Source organism: Rhea pennata, chromosome 24, assembly GCF_028389875.1.
Source record: "Rhea pennata isolate bPtePen1 chromosome 24, bPtePen1.pri, whole genome shotgun sequence".
NCBI lineage: Eukaryota > Metazoa > Chordata > Aves > Rheiformes > Rheidae > Rhea > Rhea pennata.
In genome coordinates this window covers 7,037,983-7,064,760 of record NC_084686.1, presented here as the reverse complement: position 1 = coordinate 7,064,760, position 26,778 = coordinate 7,037,983, and the positions used below count along the sequence as shown (strand labels likewise).

Sequence of the window (26,778 nt, the reverse complement as noted above, 5' to 3'; positions counted from 1 at the left end):
CAAAAGACATGAAACAAATTGCACGTATGAGCTGAGACATGATAGGAGACTTGAAATACAGTTAAGCTACTGCAACAAATACGAGGCAGAATGGAATGAAACAGCTACCCGAGAGATGCTGCCTGCGGCGGTGAGCTAGGCAACACCGGTGAGGAGGGACAACGGGAACAAATGCACACACACACTCGCCCTGTTCCCGGAAAAGACCGACCACAGGTGGACACAACTGAACGAGAAGAGTAAACACAGCCTCAATCTACAAGCTCTTCCCAAATGTTCGCTTAGAGGGAAAAACCAAAGCAGCTATTCTTTATTTCTCCTAAGCAGCACAACGAATATTTGAAGGATTTACTTCTCACCAAGACGACTATCTGCACTTCAAATGCAATCTTTCATCCCCTATCTCTTCAAAAACCTTTCTACATAAGACCTGATTCCATCTGCAGTAATACTAAAATTCAGTTAAATTCTCAGTTTTATAGTATTAGCTATAAAATATTGGATACCTATTCAATATAATAACTTAGATCAAGAAGTAAACATGAGAATACTGTATCTGAGTGAGAAGTCAGGAAGAATTTAGAAATGAAAAAACAACAAGCACTCAGCAAACTGGGATTTGTTGAGCCCACACTACTCTCGTGGATCTGTGCAGTGTTTTTTTAAGCAGATAGAAACAGGACATCAGTTTGCATTTTGCCTGGAAAAAAGATCTTCTTATAGCACTGAACACGAGAAAATTTGGGGCACCAGCTTAGCAGGAAAATGAAGGGACAATGCTACTCAGCAAGTAACTTCCAGGAACTCCTAAGCACCTTACAGTTTTCCTGGTATGCTTTTCTCATGCGTACAAATCGAGTCTACAAGTACCGAGGTAGCTTGCTCATAGAATAAATTCTGAAATGTACTGGAAATTAAGTGTGGCTTCTCTAAATTTAACACTTGTCAATGACATCAAAGTTTGAAAAAGGAAAACTCTAAGCAATTTCACTAAGCAATAGTGGAACCTGCTTTAGTATCAGATCATAGTGTGTGCGTGTATGTGCACACACATGCGCACACAAATATCTGCAACTGTATCTACTTCATATTGAAAGTGAGTTATCAGTCTCCATTACCATGTTGCTAAGATCACTAGCAGTACTTTGGGATAGTTTTTTCAACCCAAACTTCTTTGTCAAATATATTTCAGTGATGATTAAAGGCAAAAACAAACAAACAAACAAAAACCTTCTTTCTTACTACTTTGAATTTTCAGAATTGAATAAAATGGACACAGTTTTCCTGCAAGGTTAGTTTTCCTTCTGTTCATCTCAGATACTGGCTGCAATATCACTGGTATGAGCATGAGCTTCCACAGTCAAAGAAAATATTGTTTGTAAAAGCAGAGTTTGCATTTAAACCCACCCTTCCTTTCTGACTGCCTGCAGTTCATTTACATTTGAACTTCAGTCATTATTTGTACTGCATTTAAAATCAATACAATATTTTATGGTTCTATTAAAATGTTGTCCTCATCACTTCTGCAAATCAAAACCTCTAATTATAAATAATAATAAAAATGCAGGGCAGGAAGTTCTTTTCTTTCCATCTGCTTTTCATTATATTACTCAATTCCGCCAAATCTAATAATTAAACAACACAAGCGGTTCTATGTCTGTAAATTCCTTTGTGGCAAAGAGCTTTCTTTCTGCTGTAAAATGTCCTAGATGCTCTACAATGTTTTGATTAAAAAGGTTGCATGTTGATAAATATGCCTTATCAAGCCCAAATCTAAAACTCCACATTCGTTCTGGATGAAATACCCTGCTAATGTCAAGTAAGGACAAAATCTCCAAGTGGTTCTGTTTAGAAAAGTCTATTTCTATTCCTTACAAAAAGCCTATCTAACATTTAAAATTTAGGTAAAGGGGGGGGGGATTTATGTCATGGGGATTTTAAAGTTTATGGGAAACATCCTAGAAGCCTGAGCTGTAGATGAGAACAAACTAAAAGCACAGAACACGGGTAAGGAAAATGCGAACTCTTCTGCATTAGCCCACCAACGTAACTCTCAGCCAGGCTCTGGAGGAACCGCTTGGAAGGATCCAGTCCCACATTTCAGAGCAGCACGACTCAAGCCGCTCTGCTGCAGCGGCTCACTTCCGCGCCGGTGCCACGCTCTCGTGCCGTGCTGTCAATGCAAGCCAGCTCGGGTAACCCCGGGCAGGAAACTGAAGCTGCTGCCTTCCCCCTCATCTTCTCACCCCTCCTGTATTTTGCACATTCTAGTTTTCTCCAGACAGATGAGTTTGAGTTCTCCAGCATAACAGTCAACATGCCTGAACCTCCTCCCCAAGTCCTTCCTGCTTCCTCCATGCCACAACTTCTGTAGCTGAGGAAGAGCCTTACAGACATCTGCCTCCACTATACAAGTACAGTAACATCCCAAGGTGGAAAAAACAGAAAGCATAATGCTACAGTGAAATGGTATCATAAATTCTGCGTGCAAAAGGAGGGCAGGGAAGGATTACAGAAGCAGCTGCAACATTAGCTCTAGTGATACAGGAATTTGAAACTTTATCGGGGTTCTTCTGGAGTAGTTTTTTTTTTTTTTTTTGCCTTTTACTGCATGTATGGAACAACTATCAGGGGAGGTCATCAGTGATGGTCTCGTGACATGGCAATATCTTTCAACATACTACTTTTAAGAGGACTTGGGTTTTTTACATCAATTATATCAAGCATTTCCCATGACTGGAAGAGGAAATCCACCCCCTAGTGTGTTAAAAATCAAACAGAATCTGCTAATCTATGCTGCTTCATTATCTCTCATTAAAGCATAGCAAGGAAACCATTCATCATCAATGCACGACATTTAATTGCCTGAGTCGTGTTTAATGATAAGCACTTGCTTATGATCGTCTCTATCAGCCTAGCCTGTATTCAGGTTTAAAGCTGCCCTTGTCTGCAAGCCTTAGCTGATAGATTACAGGGTAGTGACTGATCACAGCATTTAGAGATCAGCTTCAAACAACAAGAGGCAGACAGAGCATTTAGGAATGATCACCTGCTACAGTGCCTTGAATTGCCAGTGATCTGTGAGACACCGATTCTAAGAAATATATTTGAACTTTCCCAGGAATAACAAAGACTGGAGATACTAATGGTGTATTTTCCTAAACTGCCAGCTCTGTGAAGCTTGCAGATTGTTGCACTGCACTGACTGCTTTGGCTGCTCATGACTTTTTAACTACTGAGCCAAAAGCCCTGAGCCCTAACATAGTATCTAATGAAATGCATTTCCCTTGGTAAAATATCAAGCTTTGGAATATGCTCAACATATCAAACCACTCTTCTAAGATAAGAAACAGCATTAAAATAGAGAAAGTAGATGTAAACTAGTTCACCAGTTAACCAACTATCAGCTTATGCCTGCTGCATAACCTTTCGAAAAAGATCAGGAACTTCAAAATGTTTCTCTTGATACACAAACTGCTGTTAGGGTGATCTTAAAGTGTGTGTGTGTGTGTGTTTTCTTTTTTAAGAATAAACTGAAAGCTTCAGCATCAGTAAATTTTACAGAGGCCTCAGCTTTGCCAGTACATACACCAGCAATCACTTCCAGTGTATGCTAGTAAAGATGCCATTACAATCAGATCCAAGATCTTACCTTCTATTTAATTTTCCTTTGATCAGCAGAGCCTGATATTAATTGGCCTGTACTTCACAAAATACATAACTGTCCAGAAGGACAGCAGGAAGTGGATGGAGTTACATACCCAGAACGGAAGCAATTAGGATTCCAAGTTCTGTTATACCTAACTTCCTCCATCAATCCCCAAACATAAAGTAGCTTCTAGCACCTAATTTACCTGTTCCATCTAAGTCAGCATAAACATTTTTTGGATCACTTGCATGGTCTGCATGAGAAAGAACTTACGTACAATGCTCTCAAAACATCAAGATCTGGGATGTTGCATAGAATCATTAGTTACTGATTGCTGAAGGAATCTCAAATTCTTATAAGCCTAAAATCCTTCAAAACATGCAGGAGACAAACATTGATATTAGCTTACATAACACTGCACACGAAAGACACTCAGTAATGGCAACTATTCAGAGACAGGTAATGTGGATGATCAACACACACAGAGGATAACATGCTACGTATAAAGGGTGATAACACACACAGAGGGATAACATGATATGTATAAAGCAGATATTAAGTATGGAACACTGAAAAGACGGCTCCATTTTATTTCACTGCACCTTAAAACTAAATACGCATACCTGGTTTTGGCACAGAGTTGGTCACAGATTGAGGAACTTTGTCATTAATCAGTTCAACACATTCACTGGGAAAAAATCCAACCTGTAATAAAAAGAGAAAGAGACAAAGAACATTGAATGCTGTGTTTTTAGATCAGATTTGTTACACTTGGGTATAACTACACCTGTTAAGAAGCTACGTGTAGCCTTTTCCTCTAACTCTGCTTTGCCTGACACTCCATAACATTATCCAACCTAAAATGACCTGGCTTAACAATAATAATTTTTCAAAATGATGCAGTCAAAAAATGCCTATATACCAAGTTATTAGTTCTGTAAAATACTATATTATAGGTCTGTTTTCTAAGGCTAGAGATAGCAACTTGCAACTGTGTGTATTGAGAGGGGAAAGGACAAGTATGCTAGACACTCTTAAACTGCATGTGAAACTGAAGAGACAGAAAGACAGATTTCCTGCATTAAATATGGATCAATATATGTGCGTATCTGTACGGTCTCATTACAGAAAAACACATGTTCTCCCATGATCGCTAAGAGGAGACACTGAACGCGCGAAGCTCTGTACTGTGTGCTAGCCGCACTATGTGCCTCACCTGTTGAACATGGGAAATCAGGGACACTCCTGTAGCATTCAAATTAAACATGCTCAAGGATCTTGCTAAAAAAGTTCTATGTGTTTTTGGTTAAAGTGAATTCAACTCAGTCTTAGAACTGAGAATAGCTTTAATAAAATACACAGTGTAAAACGAGACCTTAATTTATAACCAAGAACCCAGTAATTTGACTAGAAATAAACACAAATATTTTCAGAAGAAAGAGCAAGATGTAGCGAAAAAATCTCTAATGAGAGCCAGGACTCCCGGCGCATACTCTTACATCCGTTTCTGAACATGGACAACCCAAAGCAACCATTGCAACCTACCTCCCCTATCAGCAAAGGATAAGGGCGCATAGCACCATCCTCATTACTGAAAAATCATTTGAAAGAGCAGCTGACAAACATACTGCACAAGTTGTTTAACTGTCGTATTACTATTTATCTTTGTACTGGCTAATCATGCCAAAACAGTAACAATACTCCAGAAACAAATCTCAGAGGCAAACAACTCCTTAGCCAATATTTACAGATCCTTCAAAAGCAATGATCCTCCCTGGGCTACCATATAGCAGTGCTATGCAAAAAGTTCTGACAAGCACAGATTGCAACTTCTCTGCTGTCAGCATCATCGGCAATGGAGACATCTACTTATAGCAAAGTCGTGCAAGTGCTTACTTTCAAATGCTAATTCGTAGCATTCCCGGACTGACCTTTTAACACTGTATTTTTCTCCTGCACCCTCTTTAGGTCAGAAAAGCTGAAAAGACTAGCTAAATCAGCGTAATGGTTAAAAACTAGATCATGTGCTAGATCTTGATCTGCTCTTTAGATAGGACATACGTTCAGAAATTCACATGCCACTCAAAAGTGCCCCTATCTGGGAAGAATCTAAATTATCCGCCTTTCTCTATCTGAGGACTCAGCCTAAGATCCGACCAATGCATCATTCTTAGGCTAAGTCCTTCCACAGATAGGCGGTTTAGATTTCATGGCATCCCAATCTGCTCTCGGATAATGAGGTCCACTGCCCGGTGTCCTCCTCCCTACGCTTGTCCAGTATGAAAGTCAAGGCAGATGCCTTATACATACTGATAATACTCATTATACTTATATAATGCAGTGGTGATTTTTGTGCTGTTCATAGATAGAAATACACTGATTAGCACAAGGAAAACAGCATGAATCCGAGCATGACATACAAAGCCCTTCATCATATGGCTCACAGCACAAAGCTGCTGCTTTGCCAGGAGATGTTGAGAAACAGTCCAACTAGCATATATACAAAAAGTACTGGCATTTAAACAGACACATTATGCGATTTTTAAATACTCTACTATAGCTAAGAGTCTCTCTTGGACATTCCCTGTGCAGAAGATGTAGGAGGCAATTTTTACCTTAGGAAAAATGTACACATCCAGCTAAAGTCTCAGCACCATTGCACAAGTGATACATCTGGAACACTCCACAGTTGAAACAAATTAATTCCTTTCATTCTCAATGCTCTAAGAACTTTTTTTTGGTTCCAACAGCATGATAAAAACTTACAAAGTCTATGCATGAGATTTGTAAAGAAATCTGAAATACTTGGATATGAATCTTCTATTAATCATAACGAAAAATGGTGGAGCTAAATTCAACCAAAAAGCCTACACAGCAATCAAAAGCTCATTTGCCTTTGATTGTTAACATATTTCTTCTATTACCAGATGCAATCCATAATACTAACTGCGAATTTAAAAACGAAACAAGCCCCACGACAATTCTGTCACTGCTTCTCAATATCTCAGAAGGTTTCCCGAATAAAACGTGGTATCTGCTCTGAAAAAACACTTTTTGCCATGTTCACAATCAATAATCAGAGTGGACTTTTATGGGAAAAACATTTTTCCCTTGTGCTGGTCTTGACAAGCTCTCTGATATTAACTTGCTGGTAATTGTTCTGATGGTTTACATTTTCTGAATGATTTAGCTTTTCTTCCAAGATCCTCAAGAGATCATCTTCAGGGTATAGCCCCTAACTTGTGCCTCATTCCCACCCACTTAAAAGCTGCTGCTTTTCCTTCCATGGAAAGTTTTCTACGATTTTGCATAAATAAATGATTTTGGTCCCAGAGTTAATCTCAACAGATGTAGCAAGGCACTCTTAGAGCTTGATCCAGGATTAAAGGATTTGGCAACATATTGAAATTAATAGCGAGGTAATATATATTTAGATAAATACAAGGTCATCTGAAGGCTAAAAAATCACTACACACCTTAACCAAAGAGGAAAGCACAGGCTGCTGTAGACAAACATTTCTACAACAGCTATGATTGTATCTTTGTTTGATTTTATGTTAGACTCTGCTAGAAGTGAAAGATATACAAGGCGTTACAGGGAAGAGTCAAAAGAACAGCAATCATTTTTAGTGTACAAGGAGGGAATCCAAGCAAATGAGAAAGCAGCCGCCACATAAATGACACAGGAAATATCATTTGTTTGAGATATTTGGCTGCTTTTTGGTTTTAACATAAGCTAGAGTACGGGTTACATTTCATGCAAAAGATTCCATCTCTTTTAGTTTAAAACCATGATAGGCTAGCAAATCCCAAGACTGAGAAATCAAATTTTCATTGCCGTTTTGGCTTTCACGAGCAGGATTTTCACAAGCGCCACTTGCCAGGCAACTGTATTAGTGACCAGGGCAGCAAAAACAGAGACGCTTGTGCAGGCAAGGAAGGCTCCGAGCCGCACACACGAGCATTTTATTCATTTCTCAATCCTAAATAAGAAAGTACAAGTTCTGTCCATCTCTCTCAACCTCCTTCTGTTCTTCAGCACAGTTTCCCCTCACCGTTTTTTATTTTATTATTCTTTTCACCCATTTATGCCACAGATAAATCCACGTGAGCCCTCCTTCCAGGAACCTGAATGAAAGGGACAGATGATCCTTCACATTGTGCCAGAGATTTCAGGGCCTGACAACCTACCAAATTCTGCCCCCTGCTTCCTGGCAGCGTCAAAAGCACTTTAAGCATTCACTGAATGCAGTTGCCTTCCATCAGCTACGTGTCCAGCACCCAGCCACAATACTGAGCCCTTCACGCTTGTACAGACGAGGATGCTGATGATGCAGGTAACGACTGCAAGTGAAAAGCAGTCTCCAGCACTCCGGCCTTGGATACAGAGGAGAATTAGAGTAGAATTCCGGAAAAGCCTTCCTATGTAACATGATATTCCAGGCACAAATTTTTGTGAAAGAAACAATGCCAGGCTAAATCCATGAACTAACGGACTACTGCAGGGCTTTGGTTGCATCTCAAGAGCAATATATCAAAAGTCCGTGTTTCGTTCAGGACCTGCTTCTCTTCTTTCAGAACAGCTATTTTACATGCACAATCCCACGTGGACAGTCTCTTTGTGAATAAGAGGAAATAGCAGAGTTTTGTGTCCAAGATATTCAGCTCTCCTTTACCAGAGTTTAGGATTTCCTAAGCTTAGACAGAATTTCAAGAATCTTTTGAAAACACAACTTTGTAAGTACACAAACATTCCACTTTCTGCCTCAAGTCTGATAAAATGGCTAGAGTTCTTAATCTGAATTACACACACCAGCCTGAGCACTTGCTCTTTTCATTACCTGACCATGCAGAAAACTCAGATAGGGGCAGAGAAACTCAGAGATGCAGCCTAAAATGTGCCTCATCAATGCAGTGTGTTCTTTGGGCAAGACAGTGCTCAGCCTTGCGTGAACACAAACACGCAAGGGAGGAGGAGGAGGATACTAACAGTCCTGTTCCTCTTCTACCCGGTGCCCCTCTAGAACGGGTGAGGAACTTGCCTGGTACGCTGTAGCTTGGGAGACGAGGTGAGGCTGGTCAAAGGCAGTCTTCCCTTAACATTCGCACCTCCCAGAGCGCCTGAGCTGCCAGGCACCTGCACGGCAAAGGTCGCACGTGCTCCTGCAGCGGGGCGAGAGGAGCCTCTGCTGCTCAGCTGGAGAAAAGCATTCCCTGCTGCCGTGCTCAGTGGCTTGGGAGGACACGGGAGATGCCAGCCCACGTGCACAAGTGCCTACGCCACGCCGACTTCTGCTGCGTTCCTCCCTGAAATGGGCACCCCCAGCTCCCTCCAGCAGGGTGCACGTGTGCAGGCCAGGAAACACTTTCTCATGGCAAACGCAGTCAGGCCTCATTTGGCCCAATCTGTTACTGCATTTGGCACCATCCTACAGATGCAAGCGGCCGTCTGGCTGAGAAAGGACGCCCTGCTGACACGTCCACTGGGCTCTCTCACACTGCCTGTTTTGCAGGTGGTATCACTCTCCAGACAGAGCACTGCCTGAGGCACTGAGTTCCCAAGGCACATGAACCAGAATTCAAACTTTGGCTTTACATGTCTTATTTTAGGAGCCGGTGTTTCCAAAGTGGTATTAGCCACATAAATGTGCTCGGCCTTCCCAGGCCACTTTTACTAATTGGTACCCTATGTCCATGTCACACATACTTTATTTGTTACAAAATTTCTGTATTATGAAATCATGCACAAGAGGAATACCAACAAACAAAGGCTCTCCACTCACAGCCTATTTCACTCCTAATAGCCAAGACAGTGTGTGTCTATTTGAAGAAATCTATATTCAGTCATAAATCCCACATTCAGGTCCAGCACGGGATATGATTTGAAAGGATGGGCTTGCACCTTCACAAACTGCTGGTGCTGACAAAAGCACTGGCTGATGCCAGAAAGTCCAGTCCCACCCTCCACCCCCAGTTACACACGCCTGTGTGTTGTTTTGTGTCACCTCTAGCAGTTGTCTAACTTCTTGTTGCGCACTAGTGCAACAAATGAAACTGCACCCCAAAACTGGAGGTCCTAAATTCCTAAAGAGCCCTTACAAGAATTACTAAGAGCATCAGAAGGGAGAAGTGCACTGAAAAGGGGGCAAAGAGAATACCTGTCCTTGGTGATTCAGTTGTCTGAAACAGTTAAATATTGAAAAGATAAAGGATGAAGAAAAAGAAGACAGGAACAAAGAGAGCTGGAAGGTTGCTAATGTGGAGGTGGCTGTAATTTAGGTAACAATCTTACAGTAATAGCAGTGAGTTACTAAGAACATTCAAATCAAGCAAAAATGTCTCTAAAATCATTTCACTTTGATAAAGAACGATAAGAAGCCTGGTTGTTTTGTTCTGCACAGGATTAAGAGTCTTGCAGTACAGGCACTGGATCAGCTACTGGGAGAAAGGCAGCTGCAGCCAGACAGAGACATTCGAAGGATTAACAAAAAGGGTGACGCGTTCCTGAAGGAAAGCTCTGGCTGGCAAAGAACAAATTCATTTCCTTACTGAATCCAAGCTGCCGTTAGTTCAAACCCAACATACTTGAAACCTATCGGATTTGCTTTTCTCTGGACACTTGTAGAACTGCTTCATGTTCACTCGCACAACACGGAGAAACCCTTTATTTATCCTAATAGACAGGGGTGTTTGGGTGGAATGAATGCACTTCTGCTTGAAGGCTGTACCTTCACGTAAATACACAGTCACTTCCTGGTAATAGGACAGCAGAAAATTCAGAGCAAAGGCTATTTAAATAAATAATAAACACATATATGAAAGCAATACCTTTAACTTACAAATCTCCCTCGGTCAGAAGAAATATATATATATTTTTAAAAAAATCTATTTACACTCCATGCATGAATGCAGATATACTCTTATAAGTCAAGAAGTCATTTTTTCTCTCATTTGGTGAAGCCTTGTTCTGTGTGCTATCACAACACCACATGCAAAATAAATTATGGTCCATTCAGTAAAACTGTGCTCCATTCCAAGCACGAACCAAACAAATAATCCAAACATTTAGTCTTTGGACCTTCTGCAAGTTGCGTGATGTTCTCTGTTGCCACCAATCCATCACTCTGGGGAAAGATCTGGCACTAATGGAACAAGACATTTCCTGTCAAACACGAAAATTCATCTATCGTTTAAACTTTCTAGATGAGGACTAAGCAGCAGGGAGGGATTAACCCCCTCAAGTGAAGCAATAAAACCTTGACACTGGCCTAATAATATGCTGGGTGAGGGGAAGCCTTTGAAATCAGCTCCAGTGCTCCTGAAATTACTTCCTATTAGCTGTGATTTTATTCATGGTATCTTCACCCTGTGACTGTAGGTGCTTCTCCTAGGTATGAGGTAACTCTACAGACATTATCTGTACACAGATTCACGTACTGTAGATGTGGATTTTCCATTAGGACTTCCAAAGATGACTGCTAATCACAGGATGCAGGGTATCTTGCACATGAAAGTCAAGCTGCTTTCTGTCACATTCCTAGGCCTGAGAGAGGCAGCTGGGAGGAATGAACGCTCAAGCTTTGCAAAAAGATTTTTTTTCTTTCAATTTCCTAGATTTCTTCCAAAACTTCCTGTTACTCTACTTCCTTTCCTCAACATCGCTCTCTATCTATCACCTGATTTGAGTTCTTTTCCCTCTAGCTACTTATTTTGCAGTTCTTCTGGATTCCCTTCCCAACTTAAGTGATTCTGACAGTCCCATAGTTCCTGAATGCTCTTGACCTTCTTAATACAAATCTTTCTTTCTCCTGGAAACCCTCGAACACACTTCAACACATTTGCTTAAACACCTCATTTTGTGCTAAGACGAATAATCGGTAGTAGTAGGAAGAATGGCATTATAATTACAGTATGTACATAGCCTGCTGTTCTATAGGGAAGGACAGAACTGTCACTGGAAACAGACCACTTGAACAGTTCAGGGAAGGCAGAGGAAACTGAACAAGAACATAACCTTATACACAACCTAATACAGAAAAGAAAAATCACAGGAAGGATCTACGACCCTTCTGGGGGTAGAACTGGAGAACTGGAGAGATGCTGTACGATGGATCGTGACTCAGCGAAGGACATGTTGACAGTTGATCTCAGAATCACAGCAACCTGGCAAGACGGTCTTTCGTTAATTTACTGTGCTAGTTTCAACGATGAGGTCAACAGATTGCCATCAGTTCTAAAACTGATTGGTCTTGAACAGAAACAGAAGCATTTGCCTGCAATAAATGCCCTAAACGTTGCACAGCTTTATCAGTTCCCATAGATATTACTATCACTATGTTCTTCACCTATATTGTCTTTTCAAGTATTCAGCAACCACGCTTCTTTACTGAACTGTACCAGATCTGTACGTCTGGTGTATCAACAGCAGACATAAACCCCCTTTCTCCAAATCTCTTTTCAAATGCAGTAGCTAGTACTGTCAAAAATGTGCATTAAATCTAGAAATGGGTCTTCTCTGTACACTCACAGCAATGGTCCTTAAACTTGAAGCACAAGCTACAAAACCCTCCCCCGTCTTTGCACCAACTGAAATTTGCATCTCCTGCTGGCCAATGGTGTTTCAGGCAATGGAAAGCTCTGATGCGTACACTTCACAGAAGTGACAAAAACTGTCAGCCCAAAGGAAAAATGCACCCCTGCAAATCAGATGCACGCTTATGTGAAGAGAGATGTTTATGGAGTAATAACGGAGTTAGCACAGCTTATGAAATTACTGCCTGTCAACTGAGATACAGCTGCTGAACCCACCTCCGTTCTAACTGGCTTTATGCCGCAGTCAGCACCAGCAGAAAGCCTACAGATGGCCTGTTACCATATCTCAGCTGACAAGCAGAAACTTTTAAAACACACTAACTTCATTTTCTGCAGTTGTGCAAAAACATCGGGAGAGCTACTGAAACATATATCATCAGTGCTATATTTTTTTTGTCGCTTTGTGAAGGGCTCTGGCTTATAAATTAAGATGTAAGAGTATTACAACCCTAATTTTCTGTTAAGCAAAAATAAAGCCCTCTATTTCTGCAGCTGTTGGGATCTGTTGTGTCAGTAGACTGACTGCAAGGATACAGACAAAACCCTTTTCAAGTGGTTTGCTCATCACTGTGTCTTTGTACAGGGAAAACAAAGTAAGATTACTCCGATTAGACTAGAGGGACAGAAGGCAGTGACAACTGTAAAAGAGTTCCTTCACTTCTTGGTGTCTTTAATCACCAGTGACTCTCTTCACATCTAGTCACTACTTCAACCAGTCTAACAGCAAGCAGGAGCTTTCGGAGAATAACGTAACGTAATGTAACGTAACACACACCCTACATACAGCATGCTTACAGAGAACCAGCTCTGTGCAAAGTGCCTGCACCCCATGCACAGGCCACAAGGCAGTTCTGCTTTGTTTCGGTGATCCCCTCAAAAGTTAAACCTGACATAGCCCGATCACACTAAAACGTTTTGCTATTTTTTGACAGTACAACTAATACAGCTTTAGAGCTTCTAAATCAGAACAAAAATCCTGCAAAGATAAAACACTGTTCAAAACAAGCCTAAAAACAGTCAAGTTTGTTCAAGAAATAACAATGTGTTAACTCTACAAACAAACTTAATTTCATATCAGGCATCATGTGTTCACGCTACTCTAATTTTACATCAAATGAGACATTATCTGAACTCCCACATCTGCTATAAAGCCAACAAAAACTATTGCATGTGCTCTGGCTAATCAGACAGAAATGTAATCATATAACTAACACTCAATCCAGATGGGATTTGTCCTGTTCAGAGATCTGGCAGCACACAGATCTGGTATTAGCGAGAGCAGAACCCCACCTGGGTCTGGCACAGAAAGGTCTGTCAGGGAAAATCTGCGGTACTTTGAGAAGACTTCCCAGGCAAAAATATACATATGTCAGGTCACTTCTGAGTTTGCTCCAGAGCAAACTCAAAATTCCACCTACTCACAGAGAGATCGCCACATGAAAATCCCTCTATGTGAAACGAACTGCAACAGCGAGACACCACAGTGCAAAGAGTTAGAAAGTCAGTTCCCCCATCTTTCAGTAGCTTTTGGCTTTTTTGCTTTTGTAAATAAAGACCTCCTTTTTTATTTCCTAAAGAGCAAATCCAAGCTGGAGAATAAGCCAAAGACAAGGAAAAGGCCATTTCCACTCAAAAGATTTTGTGTCTAGTTCTCAGGCGTGTTAAGGATCTTTTGAAAATTCAGTCCAAGCCTCTGCTACAGTTTTTACAGAGACCAGTAATATTAACACCCTCTAATAAATGTCAACGTGAAAGCATAGCTTGGCTGGGTGGCTTGTCCAAGTCAACTGCAGAGCCTTATCAACTGGTTTTCTCTGAATCCTCTTTGTTCTGCTTGATCTAATTTTTAGATAGTGGAAGGAACAGGATGATTTGGATAGCAGTGTCAGTTGTCTTGAAGGGAGTGCAACATAAGCTTCTCCTAACATCACGCCAGCTGTCGATCAGGGTCGAAGGATTATGACTACTCCCTCCTGCCTTGAGTAGGTAAGGAGATAGCTTCCTATGAACACCCTCTCCAGCTCAAGTTCAGAGAGAAAGTGAAAGTCCTCTTACTCCAATGTAGGGACACTGTTTATATTCGCGAGTAATCATGGGCAGGCACAGCAGTTCTATAAACAGTATTCCTGAGCTTACATGCCCTTATTCAAGCTGCACTATCAAATCAGATGCTTGTGCCTACCTGAAATCCATGTTTGCCTCTCCACCATGTGGTCAGTTCCTTTGGAGGCATATCAATAACAGATACAATGTCTCCCACCTGAAAAAGAATAGCAACATCAGTTACAGCTTGCAATGTGGGTAGAAAGAAAGCATAACTCAAATGAAAGCATTCTTCTGTGCTGCATGAAATCACAAAGCTTGTGAGCAACAGCACCAATGCAGATGCTTGAGACATCTGCCCTTGCAGAATCAAACTGCGAGGTAGAAGACTTACTGTATTACACAACCTACAGGATACAGCTGTTGTATCTATTCATAGGGAAATGATTCTCAAAAGCAGCAGGCTCTCTGCCAAAGGCTATGGAAGTGTTCTGACTAAACTGCAGCGATAGCACAAAACACTTTGGAAGATATTTTCAAGTAGCTGAAGTCATTTTTACTTCGTGCCATAAATATATATATGTGTATATATATATATATGTATCTGTATGTATGCTCCTACATATGTCTGCTTGTTGCCTTTCATGGCAAAAAGTTAAGAGCTCTCTTTAACGTTCACAAGCTGACAAAGACTCCTCTTTATTAGAAAACGAACAGTGGAGAGGCGGTGTGATGTTACAGCAGCAGGAAGGAAAAAGATCAGTATTAAGGAAGACAAAGCAGGTTTTCTGAAGCTTTACTCATTCCAATCAAAACATAATACTGAAATAGTTCAAAAGGACATCAGCATATTCAATACTAAAATTGGTTTGATGGGAATCAAGGTCTGTGTGGACTGTACAAAGGAAAATGAGATAGGCCAGAACAAACGGGCAGAACCTAACCTAAGAGTGCAGCTACGTACGGTGAAAATTATTAACAGTGACGCCTTATTTTTACCTGATGTTTTGCCCTAATGGATCTCAAAGTGCTTCATAAAGAAGATAATACACCCCCATCTTGTAGACAGGGATAACTGAGACCCAGGTGTGTGAAATGATTTGCTCAAGGGAACAGTAACAAACCAGTGGTGGAGAAAATTTCCATCTATGAAACCATGCTGTCACCACACTGCACAGAGCAGCGTGCTTCTCCTGAGCACTGAGAAGCAAACACTACGGTCAGCTACTTTCACAACTGTTTACTAGAAAATAACAATAGCTAAAATATAAAAAGACAGTGTGGATTAGGGAATAGAACACAATACTATGAAATAACTGATCGTATTCCACTTCTGCTCTGCTGAGGTTTCTCAGCACACAAACTTGGAAGGCAGCACGTGCCCTTGTTTCCCCACTTGCATGCTATGCCTAATAGCAACTTGCCTGACTACCTGAGTGTTGCAAGGCCAAGTCAGCCTGCTGGCACAGACTTGTGAGATTTATAAATGGGGAGTGCCATCTTAGTGCTTTTATTAATATTAAGATACTGACTAACAGCCTGTATCCTGTACTGTGGGCTTTTTAATTTGGAAGATGACGTATCCACATATCTTTCTGATTAGCTCCCTTCTTTTGTGTACACTAATAATCGTCTCAACTTTGAATTGGTAGCATTAGACTCACTTTTTACTTCCCATTCTGCATGCTAAGACTAGGATCACGAACACTCCTTGGGGCACTGACTGTTTTCATTTATACTTTTTTTGTATAATACTATCAATACTCTATTTATGCTAACATTTTTATGCTAACATTGCACGTAAGCAAACAATCAGAGCATAAAACATTGCTTTCTGTGTAGGACAGACAAGAGAGTCAGATACTCAAGAGATTCCAGCGCCTGATCTTCAGTGACTTTGCTTCACAGCAGCTCCAATTCTGCATCAAGTAAGATATTCACAACAGCTTTGAATCATCACCTACCCTTTCAGCACTACATTCTTTGATAATCTGGTTCTTTACTCTTTCTGGGAGCAGAAGAGCTTCAAATTGGTTTTAGACATGCACCTGCTTACAGGAGCACAGGTTGTGTAAAACTGACCAATGAATAATTAAATTGGCATGTCCACATACCCACATATGTAGAATGTCTTCCTGAACAGATTTAACACACATTTAGTACACTGTACAATATGAGCTATGCAGCATTTGCTGCTGCTCAGAGACCAGGCTAGAATACTTGGCAGTATCGGTTTAATCAGAAGATACTAATGCCAAGTAAAGCTGTATTTTAAAGATGACTGAACTCCTCTATCCAACCCAGTGCAAGTGTATTTATTTGACTCTTCTAAGCTTAATCACGCAAAGCATTCTGAAAGTGCCTGAATATATTTCTGATGCACACACACATACTACACTCCTCTACATATGACAACAAGAAATGTTTGATTATTTACCTCAAAAGACAGTTCATCTGCTGCCTGAGCAATATATCTCTTAATAACGTGGGCAGCAGCGATAGCAGGGACATTAATGGATGATTCCTCATGGACTAGCAGGTGATTCCCCTTGTTATCAATCTGAAACAAAGAACATGGGAGATGGTGAGGCAGCTGAGGACAAGTGGCTCTGAGGATGCACTTTATTGGTGCTCATACACAGCAGAGATTTCAAGCTGATTCACAGAGACAGCACAGCCTGGGGGCGCCCTGAAGAGAACAGCATGCAGAAACACTGTATAGCACAGCATACATAGAAATGAAGAGAAGGACATCTCAAGGCGTATTTCAGAAGGTCATATGTCCCCATCCACTTAACTGATAAGAAAAATGCTGTATTTGTGCATCTTTGTGTACAAACAGTAACGCGACAGTGAACGTTTACACCTCCCTTTAAAGCTGTATTGTTTTTCTTCTTTCTTTCACTTAAAATGACAATATAAAAATAACTATAAAAAACCTCTCTACACAGAGGAATTAACATTCAAAGAGGCTCACTGAAGTACTGAGGTAACAAGATGATGATGTCAAACTGAAAACGAGCATCACATCACTTTCACCTTTCTCCCACTTTTTTTTTTTTTTTTTTTTTTAAGAGAACACTTTTTTCACCATTTGCTGCAGTCATCAGCCTGCTTTCAAAAATCCCGGATTTTTGCGTTCACATGAAATTTTGTAAGATACTCACTTAATGTAAAAATGTTAATCTGGAGAATTCAAATTGTACTGCAGCAATTTCACTGGCATGTGCAATTGCTCTGCTGTACTTCCACTGTGCTGCTGTAAATTCTGCATTTTCATTTGCCTCTATAAAATTCCTTTCCACCTTTTTGCTGAGAAGGTTTCCAAGATATGTCTCAGTCCAAAGGATTTTAGGGTGGGGAGCACGAGTGGTGAAAATGGCAGGAAAAGGCACTCAATCCTTATCAAGAGCATTTAAAGAAGCTTTGCAACAGTCTAGTAACAGTTTGGTCTATTCCTGGTGTAATGCACCAATGTCATCAGGCATTGGGAAGATGCACACATTTATACCCAGACCGACCAGTAGCTGCACAGGTGGCCTTCATCACTTAGCCCCATTCTTCCTCCACTCTTTTCCCAACAAGGTCTAATGTTTAAGATGGTTCGAGACCATTAACAGAGTAACCAAAGCTACAGCTGCAATTCACAATATACAAATAGTACCACTGCAAGCACAGCACGAGCTCTGTTGAACAGTTTGACAGCGATGGCAAATGGGAGCAGATAATATTTCTTGTTTCTATGCAGCAATTACAAGAAAAAATAAAAAAAACCAGGACAGACTAACACCATAAGGGAGTCAGCTCCACCGGTTTTAGAATCTTGCCACGCTTGCAATATTCCCCTGCCAAAAAAGGGCATATAAATGTGTGCATTTCCTTCAACCTCTTACTTAGAGACCTTCGCCATGGACTAGGTTTGTCCAGGTGTCCATCAAGCCAATCACTGCTTCACTAGACTTGCCATCTTTTTCTTCTTCATGAACATCAGAAAAACGGCATTTTGCAGTGACAAAATCCAAACACGAGGAAAAAAAAAGCTCCCATATTGTGAACATGGGATCTGAGTCTGTTTATTCTGTACCTTTTGTGCCCATCTACATGTCTGCAACAGGGAAATAAAGCTTTCAGGGCAGGATTTCAGTGGCAACAATACATCTAGAAGGATTAGACCTCTCTCTGCAAAGGCAGAAGAAGGAGCACATGTGCACCTTGCTCTGCTGGCAAGGGTCAGGAAACAGAACAATCTGAGCTCCAAACTGTACCTCCATCCATGTGAGGGCTGGCCCACAGTTTATCTTGTTGCCCGCGATGGCTGAGAGGCGTGACAGGTAAGCCATCAGCATCTGGGTGACAAGCTGGAACAGAAAAGAGAGCAGACAAAGCATTTTTCAGATGACATGTCGTAGTTTGGAGATGCTTCTTCAAAACTACCACAGATTATCTGTTGGTATAGTTACAGAAATATATTTCCTTTTGCACAGAATATGGAGGAGGGCGAACCACATACAGTATTGCAATAATTATGCAAAAGAATGTGTAAAGAAGCAGTTCCCTGTGAAGGTAATAATGTCATTCTTATAAGATATGTAGATTTTTAGTAATTTTCCTTGTCAAGGGACCTTAAATCTGAAGCCTTCCTCTCATCATGAATTTCCCATACAAACAAATCATTCATATTATGACCATCAAAAACATCTGAGAACCATTTACTGAAACAAAACACAGGCTGCCAATTTCATCCACTTGTAAACACTTCAGAATGTGGCAACTCAGACTGGCCCCTAGGCAAAAGAGCAATCTTTCAAATAACAGAAGAATAGCAACGTTCCTTCTACAAGAGCAAGCTTGCTTTAACAGAAGGGAACCTATTGAGGTCTTTCCAAAGCCTTACCGACAACATTACAAAGCAATATTGCAGCCCAGACTCTGCAGGACTGTTTGAAACACTGTTTTCCTCAAACATTTGTTCAAATTTGGCCAATTCAAAACAAGAAATTATAGCATATGAGACACCACACAGCTGCAGAATTAGATTCCACAGAGCAGTAGATATGTTTAAGATCTCTGCATCTTCTCTGTTTTCAGATATAATACAAGTATTCAGCCTTATGCAATAAAATACATACTAAATGTATTTGATCAGCTGTGCAAATGCAGATTTAAGAGGCAGAAATGCCTAAAATAAAGCAAATAACAACAACAAAAAAAATCTGAGGAACTAATTATCCTGGATTTTGTCTAACTTAAGCAACTAACAACTTTAAATTCCCTTCAGAAATAACCTGCACTGACACAAAGCAACTAATAAATCAGATTCTCTGATGAGCTATGAGACAGCAGTATCGACTCTGTCCAATGGCAAAAGCTCTGCAGACTTCAGTGGGGCACCGATTTCAGCCTCTGTGTGCTGTTCCAAGGAATCAATCCTCACCCAGCTGGCACTGAGCACAGATCCTAATTTATAGATCCTGGATGGATTCTGCTTTGAGTGCCTCGAATGGCCTCAATTTTCAGATTCCCCTTTTCAACTACACATCTCGTGGGCTGGCAACATTGGCCTTTCATCACAGCAGGTGAAGATTTTTCTATGTTTGTGCCTGATAGTAGGGGGCAAATACGCAACTACAGGGCCCAGAGATAAGTGACCTGTGAAACGAAGCAACGGGCACTGTCCATCACTGTGACACATGCTCTTCTCACTGACAGACCGAGGTCTAACAGAGGCTGTTTTGTTATGCCCTACCGGCTCAAATAACCTTCCGCAGCCTCTCGTTACACCGCTTCCCTCTCCCTGTCTTCCAAAATGATGCAGTGAAGATGCACCTGCTACTTCCCTGAAGATCATTTTGGACATCCTCCAAATCATCAACAGCAAAGAAGCTTCAAGAAGTCTACCTTACCACACTCCCAGTGAAGACGGTTTGTCAAGAAATGACTGGGACCTTGCACACATTGAGGAAAAAGACTCTTTAATTCTTTTAAAGACCTTTTAAAGATCACACTAATGCAAATGCTTTCTGAAACAAGCTTCAGGAACTTTTGGTTTATAAATATTCCAAATGGTTTTTCCTCTTGCAGTGCTGCAGTCCCTGAACACATCGATTTCCTAGGAATGTTAAGTTGCTAAAAACAACTCAGCAAATATCCACACCATCAAAAAAGTTTCCAATGACGTTAACAAAATTCTTATTTAAGGTATTGACAACAGAGCTTATTTCTTGATACTCTCTCTAATCATCTCAAATTCAGTAACACATCAATTGATATGACCTGGCAGGGCATTTCTGTTTAAACCACTGAAATTAAGAGTAGAAAACACTTACTGATTTTATTATTTCTAATCCCTTTCCAAATCTAACCCAGGACACAGTAAAACTACTTTGTACATCCTCAGAAAATATCTCCCATTCACTTGCTGGTGACTCTGTGCTTTAACTGCTTATTGAGCTAATAATTTACCTCTGGACTGTCCTTCAGGGCATCGGAGCGGGGTAGCTCTGACAGCTGGGAGAAACGTCGGTCATAAATACATAGGTGAAGATGTTTATCAAGTACTCTGAAATCTTCATAACTCCGCTTCACAATCCAGCTCCTCCCCTGCATAAACAGAAAACACCATCACATTTTTATCACACTTTTCACCAATTCTGTTTAGCTGAGGAAAATGACAATTCTTGCAGAAGTAACATAGAGATCTGGCAAAACACGTAAGAGTGATGAAAATGCCTCAATAATATTTTCATGTTTTAATTTGTAGACAGCTATTCATGTTCCACCCAGCTGTTATGCTCTTGCTTCAATCATGTAACACCAGGTCTAGATGAGGCCCGGCAGCTGAAGAGGAGAACTGTCCCAAACTTCCACCTGCCTAACAAAGATCTGGTAGCATTTTCATTCACAACATGTCTGTGCACAAATATAAATCATAAAATGGTTGTATAAATAGCTTGAAGTTAGCTTCTACATAGATACAACAATACACCAACAAGGGATCTGCAGGCAGGATTGGAGCTTGCAATATTCCTATCATGCACTCCAGGCAAATCTTCAGCTGAAGGGGAGGGGGGAAGCACAAAACCCTATGATGAATAACACTGGCTGAAAATTTACTCCAGAGTGCTTATCACTTGCCCGATTAAAAATATTGACAAGACACATACTGCTTCGGGGGACGGGAAGAGACCATGGCAGCCCAGCATCATTTACACTGCGAAGCCTTTAATATCTAATGACTTCTTCTAAATGCTTCATGGCCTATTACAATCAATAAAAACCGCCGTAACATGCAGCAGCTCCCAGTCAAAGCACTGGATGAACAGTTATTCATCTTCTCAACGCTCTCACGCAGTCCCTACGATGATACTTAGCAGTGACCACGGACCTCCGCAAAGCTTCCTCATCCTCTGCTTCAAGTGCAAAGCGCTTCTCCAATCTTTCTCTCCTCAAAACAGCGGCACGGCTGCGTTAAAGAAAAAAGCGTGCCGCTATCGGCAGTACACGCTCTGCTTCGCGCTCCCCACGCGGCTCTCTCCCAAGGGATCTGCTGAGAACGGCAGCAGAGCACGCGAGAGGCGCGAGCGGGGCCGCAGGAGGCCGGGGCGGGCGCCGAACTGCCCCGGCTTACGCAGCGACTCAAAGCTGGGCCAAGGGCTAGAACCGGCAAGCGAGGGCGGCGGGCAGCCGGCGCAGGCACCAGCGAGGCACGCGGTGCAAGGGGCAGCACGGCCCGACTTCAGCTTTCCCTGCAAAAACTGATTATCTGCAGGACGCGTTTGGGATCCGCCACGCGCGGCTCGGGGAGCGCTGGCCTTGACGCCCTCCCCGCCGGGTGCACGAACGTGCCGCCAGCCCCGGCTTCCCAGGCACCTTCTGCCACGGTCTGCTCTGCTTTATTTACCAGAAAGGTTTTAAGTACCACTTTTATATGAATATCTAAAGCTTCCACGACAATTGTAAAAGCAAATCCCATAAGCTACTAGGTATTGAGCTACTTAGCTACAAACTAGTACTAGCTATATTCTGTCAAATTAATTTAAGACAACTCCAGGCTGTGCACTGTGTCCATAGACTCTGCCTTCATATCACAAGAAACCATCTATACTTCACGAGCCTAAAGAGATTTCCTATTAGCTTCACTTAGGACACACATGCTCTGCAATATCCACCAGTTATGCCATCTTATTTTTGCAGGAGAAGAACAAGAGGAGGAGTACCAATCTATTTACCTTCTAAAAGAGAAAAGCTTTTCCTGTTTCATGATCTTTTGCAATCAAGCTGCTCTTGCTGTCTTGTTAAGTTGCTACCGTGACCTTCAGCTGAGTAAGATTCAGTCAACACCATAAGAAACAGCGGACTGAGAAATCACTGCACTGTTTTATTTGCTTCTACCTGCTGCATTTAACGGGCCATTGCAACAGAGTCTCGTACGCTACCCAGCGAAGAACAAATCTCTGTGAAATCATCACAACCCTGTCATTAATGTCAATTCTTCCACGCTGTCCTGACCTTAAACGCTGGATAGTTACAGATATGCGGCCTCTCTCCAGTATAAATCAAGACAGTAAGGGAGACGTTCACAAGACAGCCAGAGTTGGGGTCGGCGAACCCCTGCTCCGCATGGCACGAAGAGCCGTGGAAAGCCCAGGTTATTTAAACAGCGTTTTACTTGCTTTCGCTGAAATTGTTCCTACACGAACACAGCAACTCGGCTACCGGGAGTCGCGAGGGAACTCGACTGAGGAGCAGGGCCAGCCTACCCGGCGAGAGCAGCCCCTGCTCCTCGCGGAGGCCCTCGCTGCGCCGCGCGTCAACCCGAGCCGTCCCCGAGCCACCGGAACGGCCGCGGTTCTGCAGCTGCTGAGCCGCCGCGGCGGAAGCGGCGGCCTCGCGTGCTGGGGTGCCGCTTGGGCCAGAGGCGCCCCCGGCCCGCCGTCACCGGGGACCCGCTTGTGCAAATGGGGCTGCGTGCCGTGCAAACGGCACGTGCGAACACCAAACGCAGTCTCAAAGCACGGTAACACAGATTTTACCGATAGCCTAAATGCAAATATTTCCTCGTACTCTCCCGTTTTAAGGGTGGAATAAATAACAAAAAGGAAGCATGCAAACTTTTGGTTGTTTTAACAGTGTTAAGCTAAGTTTTTGCAGAACTGGAGCTTAGGTGATAAAGTTTTAAGCAAAAGGTAAGACAGCCACATTTACACAGCATGCAATTACCTTCACTAGAAGGAATTATTGCAGCTGTCGAGGAAGGAATCGGATGACACTTAGTGCCTCCAGTCAAATCTCCACTCCAAATCACAACAAAGTAAATTCTAACTTCTCTCAGCCAGTTTTCCAGAGTTGTGTGGCAAAAGTAGTGTAAGCAACAACGACCTCATACAATATCAAACCTATTACACTGTTTCACTATAGCAATATAAAAATCAGACATTTTATTCCCGTTTCCTGTAGAATTCTAAAGTGCCAGAAGGGTTTTGCAAAAGCTTTTAATTTTTTTTAGAGAGTTAATAAAGTAGCAAAAGCAAGAAAGTTGCAACTAAGTCAACATCATTTTGTCAAGTTCATGTTTGCAACTGTGTGTTTTACAGCAAAGCTAAACATTATGAGTGCCTCACACACGTAATATCCATAAAGCAAAAACATCATCTTCGCGTTTTTAACAAATTCTACGAACTGCTGCTCAATATCAGTTTGTGATCAGCCTCCAGCATTCCCGTTGCCAGATCTCACTATCGCATTTCCTTGCTTTAATAATTGATGCTCCCGATTTAAACAAGCACACGCTAAAGTCCCATCAGTTTCAACGGCACATACGGATACAGGTAAAGTTAAGCACATGATCAAATGATTTCCTGAATTCAGACCTTCAATTACAAACTCAAGAATGACAAATTTCATATAGATAAAAAAAACTTAAGTCTCACATGAAGATTTCAATTATGTCACAATATAGAGTTAAATCATCTTTAAAAAAATAAATAAAGAAAAAAACCACCAAAACCTCTCGAACAAAAGTCAAAATATGTTTTGGAATTTCATTTATCAGAAGTGTTCTGAATGACAAGCATCATGACAGTTATGGAATTTCTCAAAAAACAGGAAAACTAGATTTGTTCCCACTCTTATTACAATCTCATCTTCCATTTTCCCTCACTTTAGCAAGCTGCGTGGGCCTGAACATTGCAGGAAAGATGGGTGAGATTTCAGCACATTGCACTATCAAAGCAAGAAGAAATGTCATGCTAAAAAAATGATTAGCAATTACTGAACTGATGATTTAATTTCCACCGAGCCCGAGATTCGAACCTTCCATTAGTAAAACCACCACACTGCGATCACAGATCATAAAAAAGCTGCACATCACAGGAGACAGACTCAGAACCGCAGCTCCGCGGCCAATATTTTGAGCTCGGCTGCTCCAAAGGCCTGGGGAGGACGACACGGAGCCGCAGCCAGGAGAAGCTGACACATCCCCTTACCGCCAGCCCGCCCCGCGGTGCTTCCGCTGCGCGGCAGCTTCTCGCCCCCTTCCCCTTCTTCCCAAGCCCCGAACACACAGCACGAGAGCTGCAGCTTAGCGACGGCTTGTTTCACTGCTGACGGAACGACGTTACTTATTGCAGTACTGTTTGGTTACTGTCGCACTGGGAAAAGCAAATTGAAGAGGAAGGCTTCTGCAAACATCCTCTCCGTTTTCATTCCCATAGTTAAAAAAAGCACCTCTGCTCCATCATTTCTCAAACCACGCAACTGACCACTACAAAAAGCTTACTCATTTCCAAGCGGGGCTCCTATAAGCTCAAGGCCAATTACGTACGGGAATAGTTTTGCACGGACTTAATCGTCCTCGCTTGGGATCTGGCAAGCGGCAGCGCTTCCCCGGCGCGAGCAGCCACCGGCCTGCTCAGGCGCCCAGCTAGCGCAGGTTTGGCTGTTATCGCTAACTGCAATATGATCAATTAAGAAAACAGATACGCTCAAGTCGTATAAATAGATTTACAAATCTCCTCTCCCTATTATGTAAGGAAAAGTCAAATATTAAGTTTCCAGCTAAATGTGTCGAAAGCTGTCCAGAGAGGACTCCTCTGCTGTCCGTCAATGCATCTTCAAGGCTGTCAGGGTGCTACTGAGTTCCATCACGCACAACTTTCCTGTCCCACGGTCTGAGCTTGTTTTCTCTGTAGCATCTATGATTTATTTATTTTAAGACAGGGATAGACCTTTCTTTTCTGGTTCAAAAGCTCAGTGCCTGAGAGAAATCAGATGGATGCTCTCATGAACCTTACCAGTCCACATGGAGATCGAGACCAGAAAATGAGATGAAAGTATATAGCAAAAGTCACTTCAGTTTGACCCGATAGTAAGAAAACACTGAGTATTAAATAGCTGGAAAAACGCCAGCATCCACCAGGAGAGTTTAACTCTGCCATGTGGGTGACTTTTACAGCTGTCTGGGTCTTAGGTTCTGTATGTTATTCTAGCCTGACCCTTCAGCCCTTTTTTATTACAAATCACACTGGAAAATGGCTTAGAAATTTAGTCAAAACAGAGAACAGGCTTGATAAAATCCACCACTTACAGCTTACCCAGGAAGTGTTTTTAGCTGGTGCTGTAGGTGGATTTATCTAGGCTTAAGTCTGTTTACCAAAATGTCTCGGATGATTTCACGCCTTCTAGTGTATTATTACGACTTTAGGGAAATTATAAAACTCTGAAACTTGAAGGGAGTTTGCATTAAAGCAAAATAAGGCTACTTTACCTCTGAATGAAAGTATTCACTCAGCAGTTTAAGGCGTTTTGGCTAGCACGCTTCCAGCTCACACCCTGAGGGCATGGACTCACTTTCATCGCTCCCAGCACCACCCCTGGACAGGAGTTCGCTGCCTCCTTCCCCCCGCCACAGGAAGGCGACGCTTGCAGTAGGGCTCTTCCTGAAGCTAGAAGACAACCACCTTAGCTTAACTGCACTGCTGAAGGCAGGTGGGGGTCACGGGCAGAGCTGGGCAGCGCTGAGCGCCGGGGGCAGTAACAGCCAGAGCCAGCCCAGCTAGATCGAGAAGATGATGCGTGTTCGCTTCTGGAGCTGACTTGGCTTCGAAGATACTGTGAGCAGCCTGTAGCTCGATTCCCATTCCGCTGTCAGGCAGCTGCACATACTTATGTTGAGGAGGAAGAAAAATACACACGGGGAGGAGGGAGCTTTAAATAAGGTGAGAATGATGGCAGCACTAAAACTTCAGGCCTCCACCTGGAGTCACAGGAAACGGCCTCGTGAGGGAACGTGCACCGGGCCAGGCTGCGAGAGGCAGAAGGCACCGGAGAAAGTTGGAGTATTTCTGAGGTGAATCCTCAACAGCCTTTTTCCATAGGAGAAACAGCTCTTTTCATATTAAGTAGCAGTTTATTATCAATTAATTGCAATCAGCAGGAAAAGAAAGATTTCGATGGAAATCACTGCAGTTTCTCTTTTCTGCCCTAAAAATCGGACC

At 42.1% G+C, this 26,778-nt stretch overlaps 1 protein-coding gene across 1 annotated transcript in view; it reads right to left on the bottom strand.

The window, feature by feature from the left end:
• Positions 1-26,778, bottom strand: part of ARHGAP32 (Rho GTPase activating protein 32) — a 98,178-nt gene that overhangs the window by 58,519 nt on the left and 12,881 nt on the right. Inside the window, exons 2-6 of the mRNA XM_062594522.1 lie at positions 20,747-20,884; positions 18,550-18,642; positions 16,722-16,844; positions 14,424-14,501; positions 4,273-4,354 (exon numbers count right to left, since the gene is read on the bottom strand). Coding sequence (XP_062450506.1) covers positions 4,273-4,354; positions 14,424-14,501; positions 16,722-16,844; positions 18,550-18,630 — 364 coding nt within the window. The 5' untranslated portion in view covers positions 18,631-18,642; positions 20,747-20,884. The remainder of the gene's footprint in view (positions 1-4,272; positions 4,355-14,423; positions 14,502-16,721; positions 16,845-18,549; positions 18,643-20,746; positions 20,885-26,778) is intronic.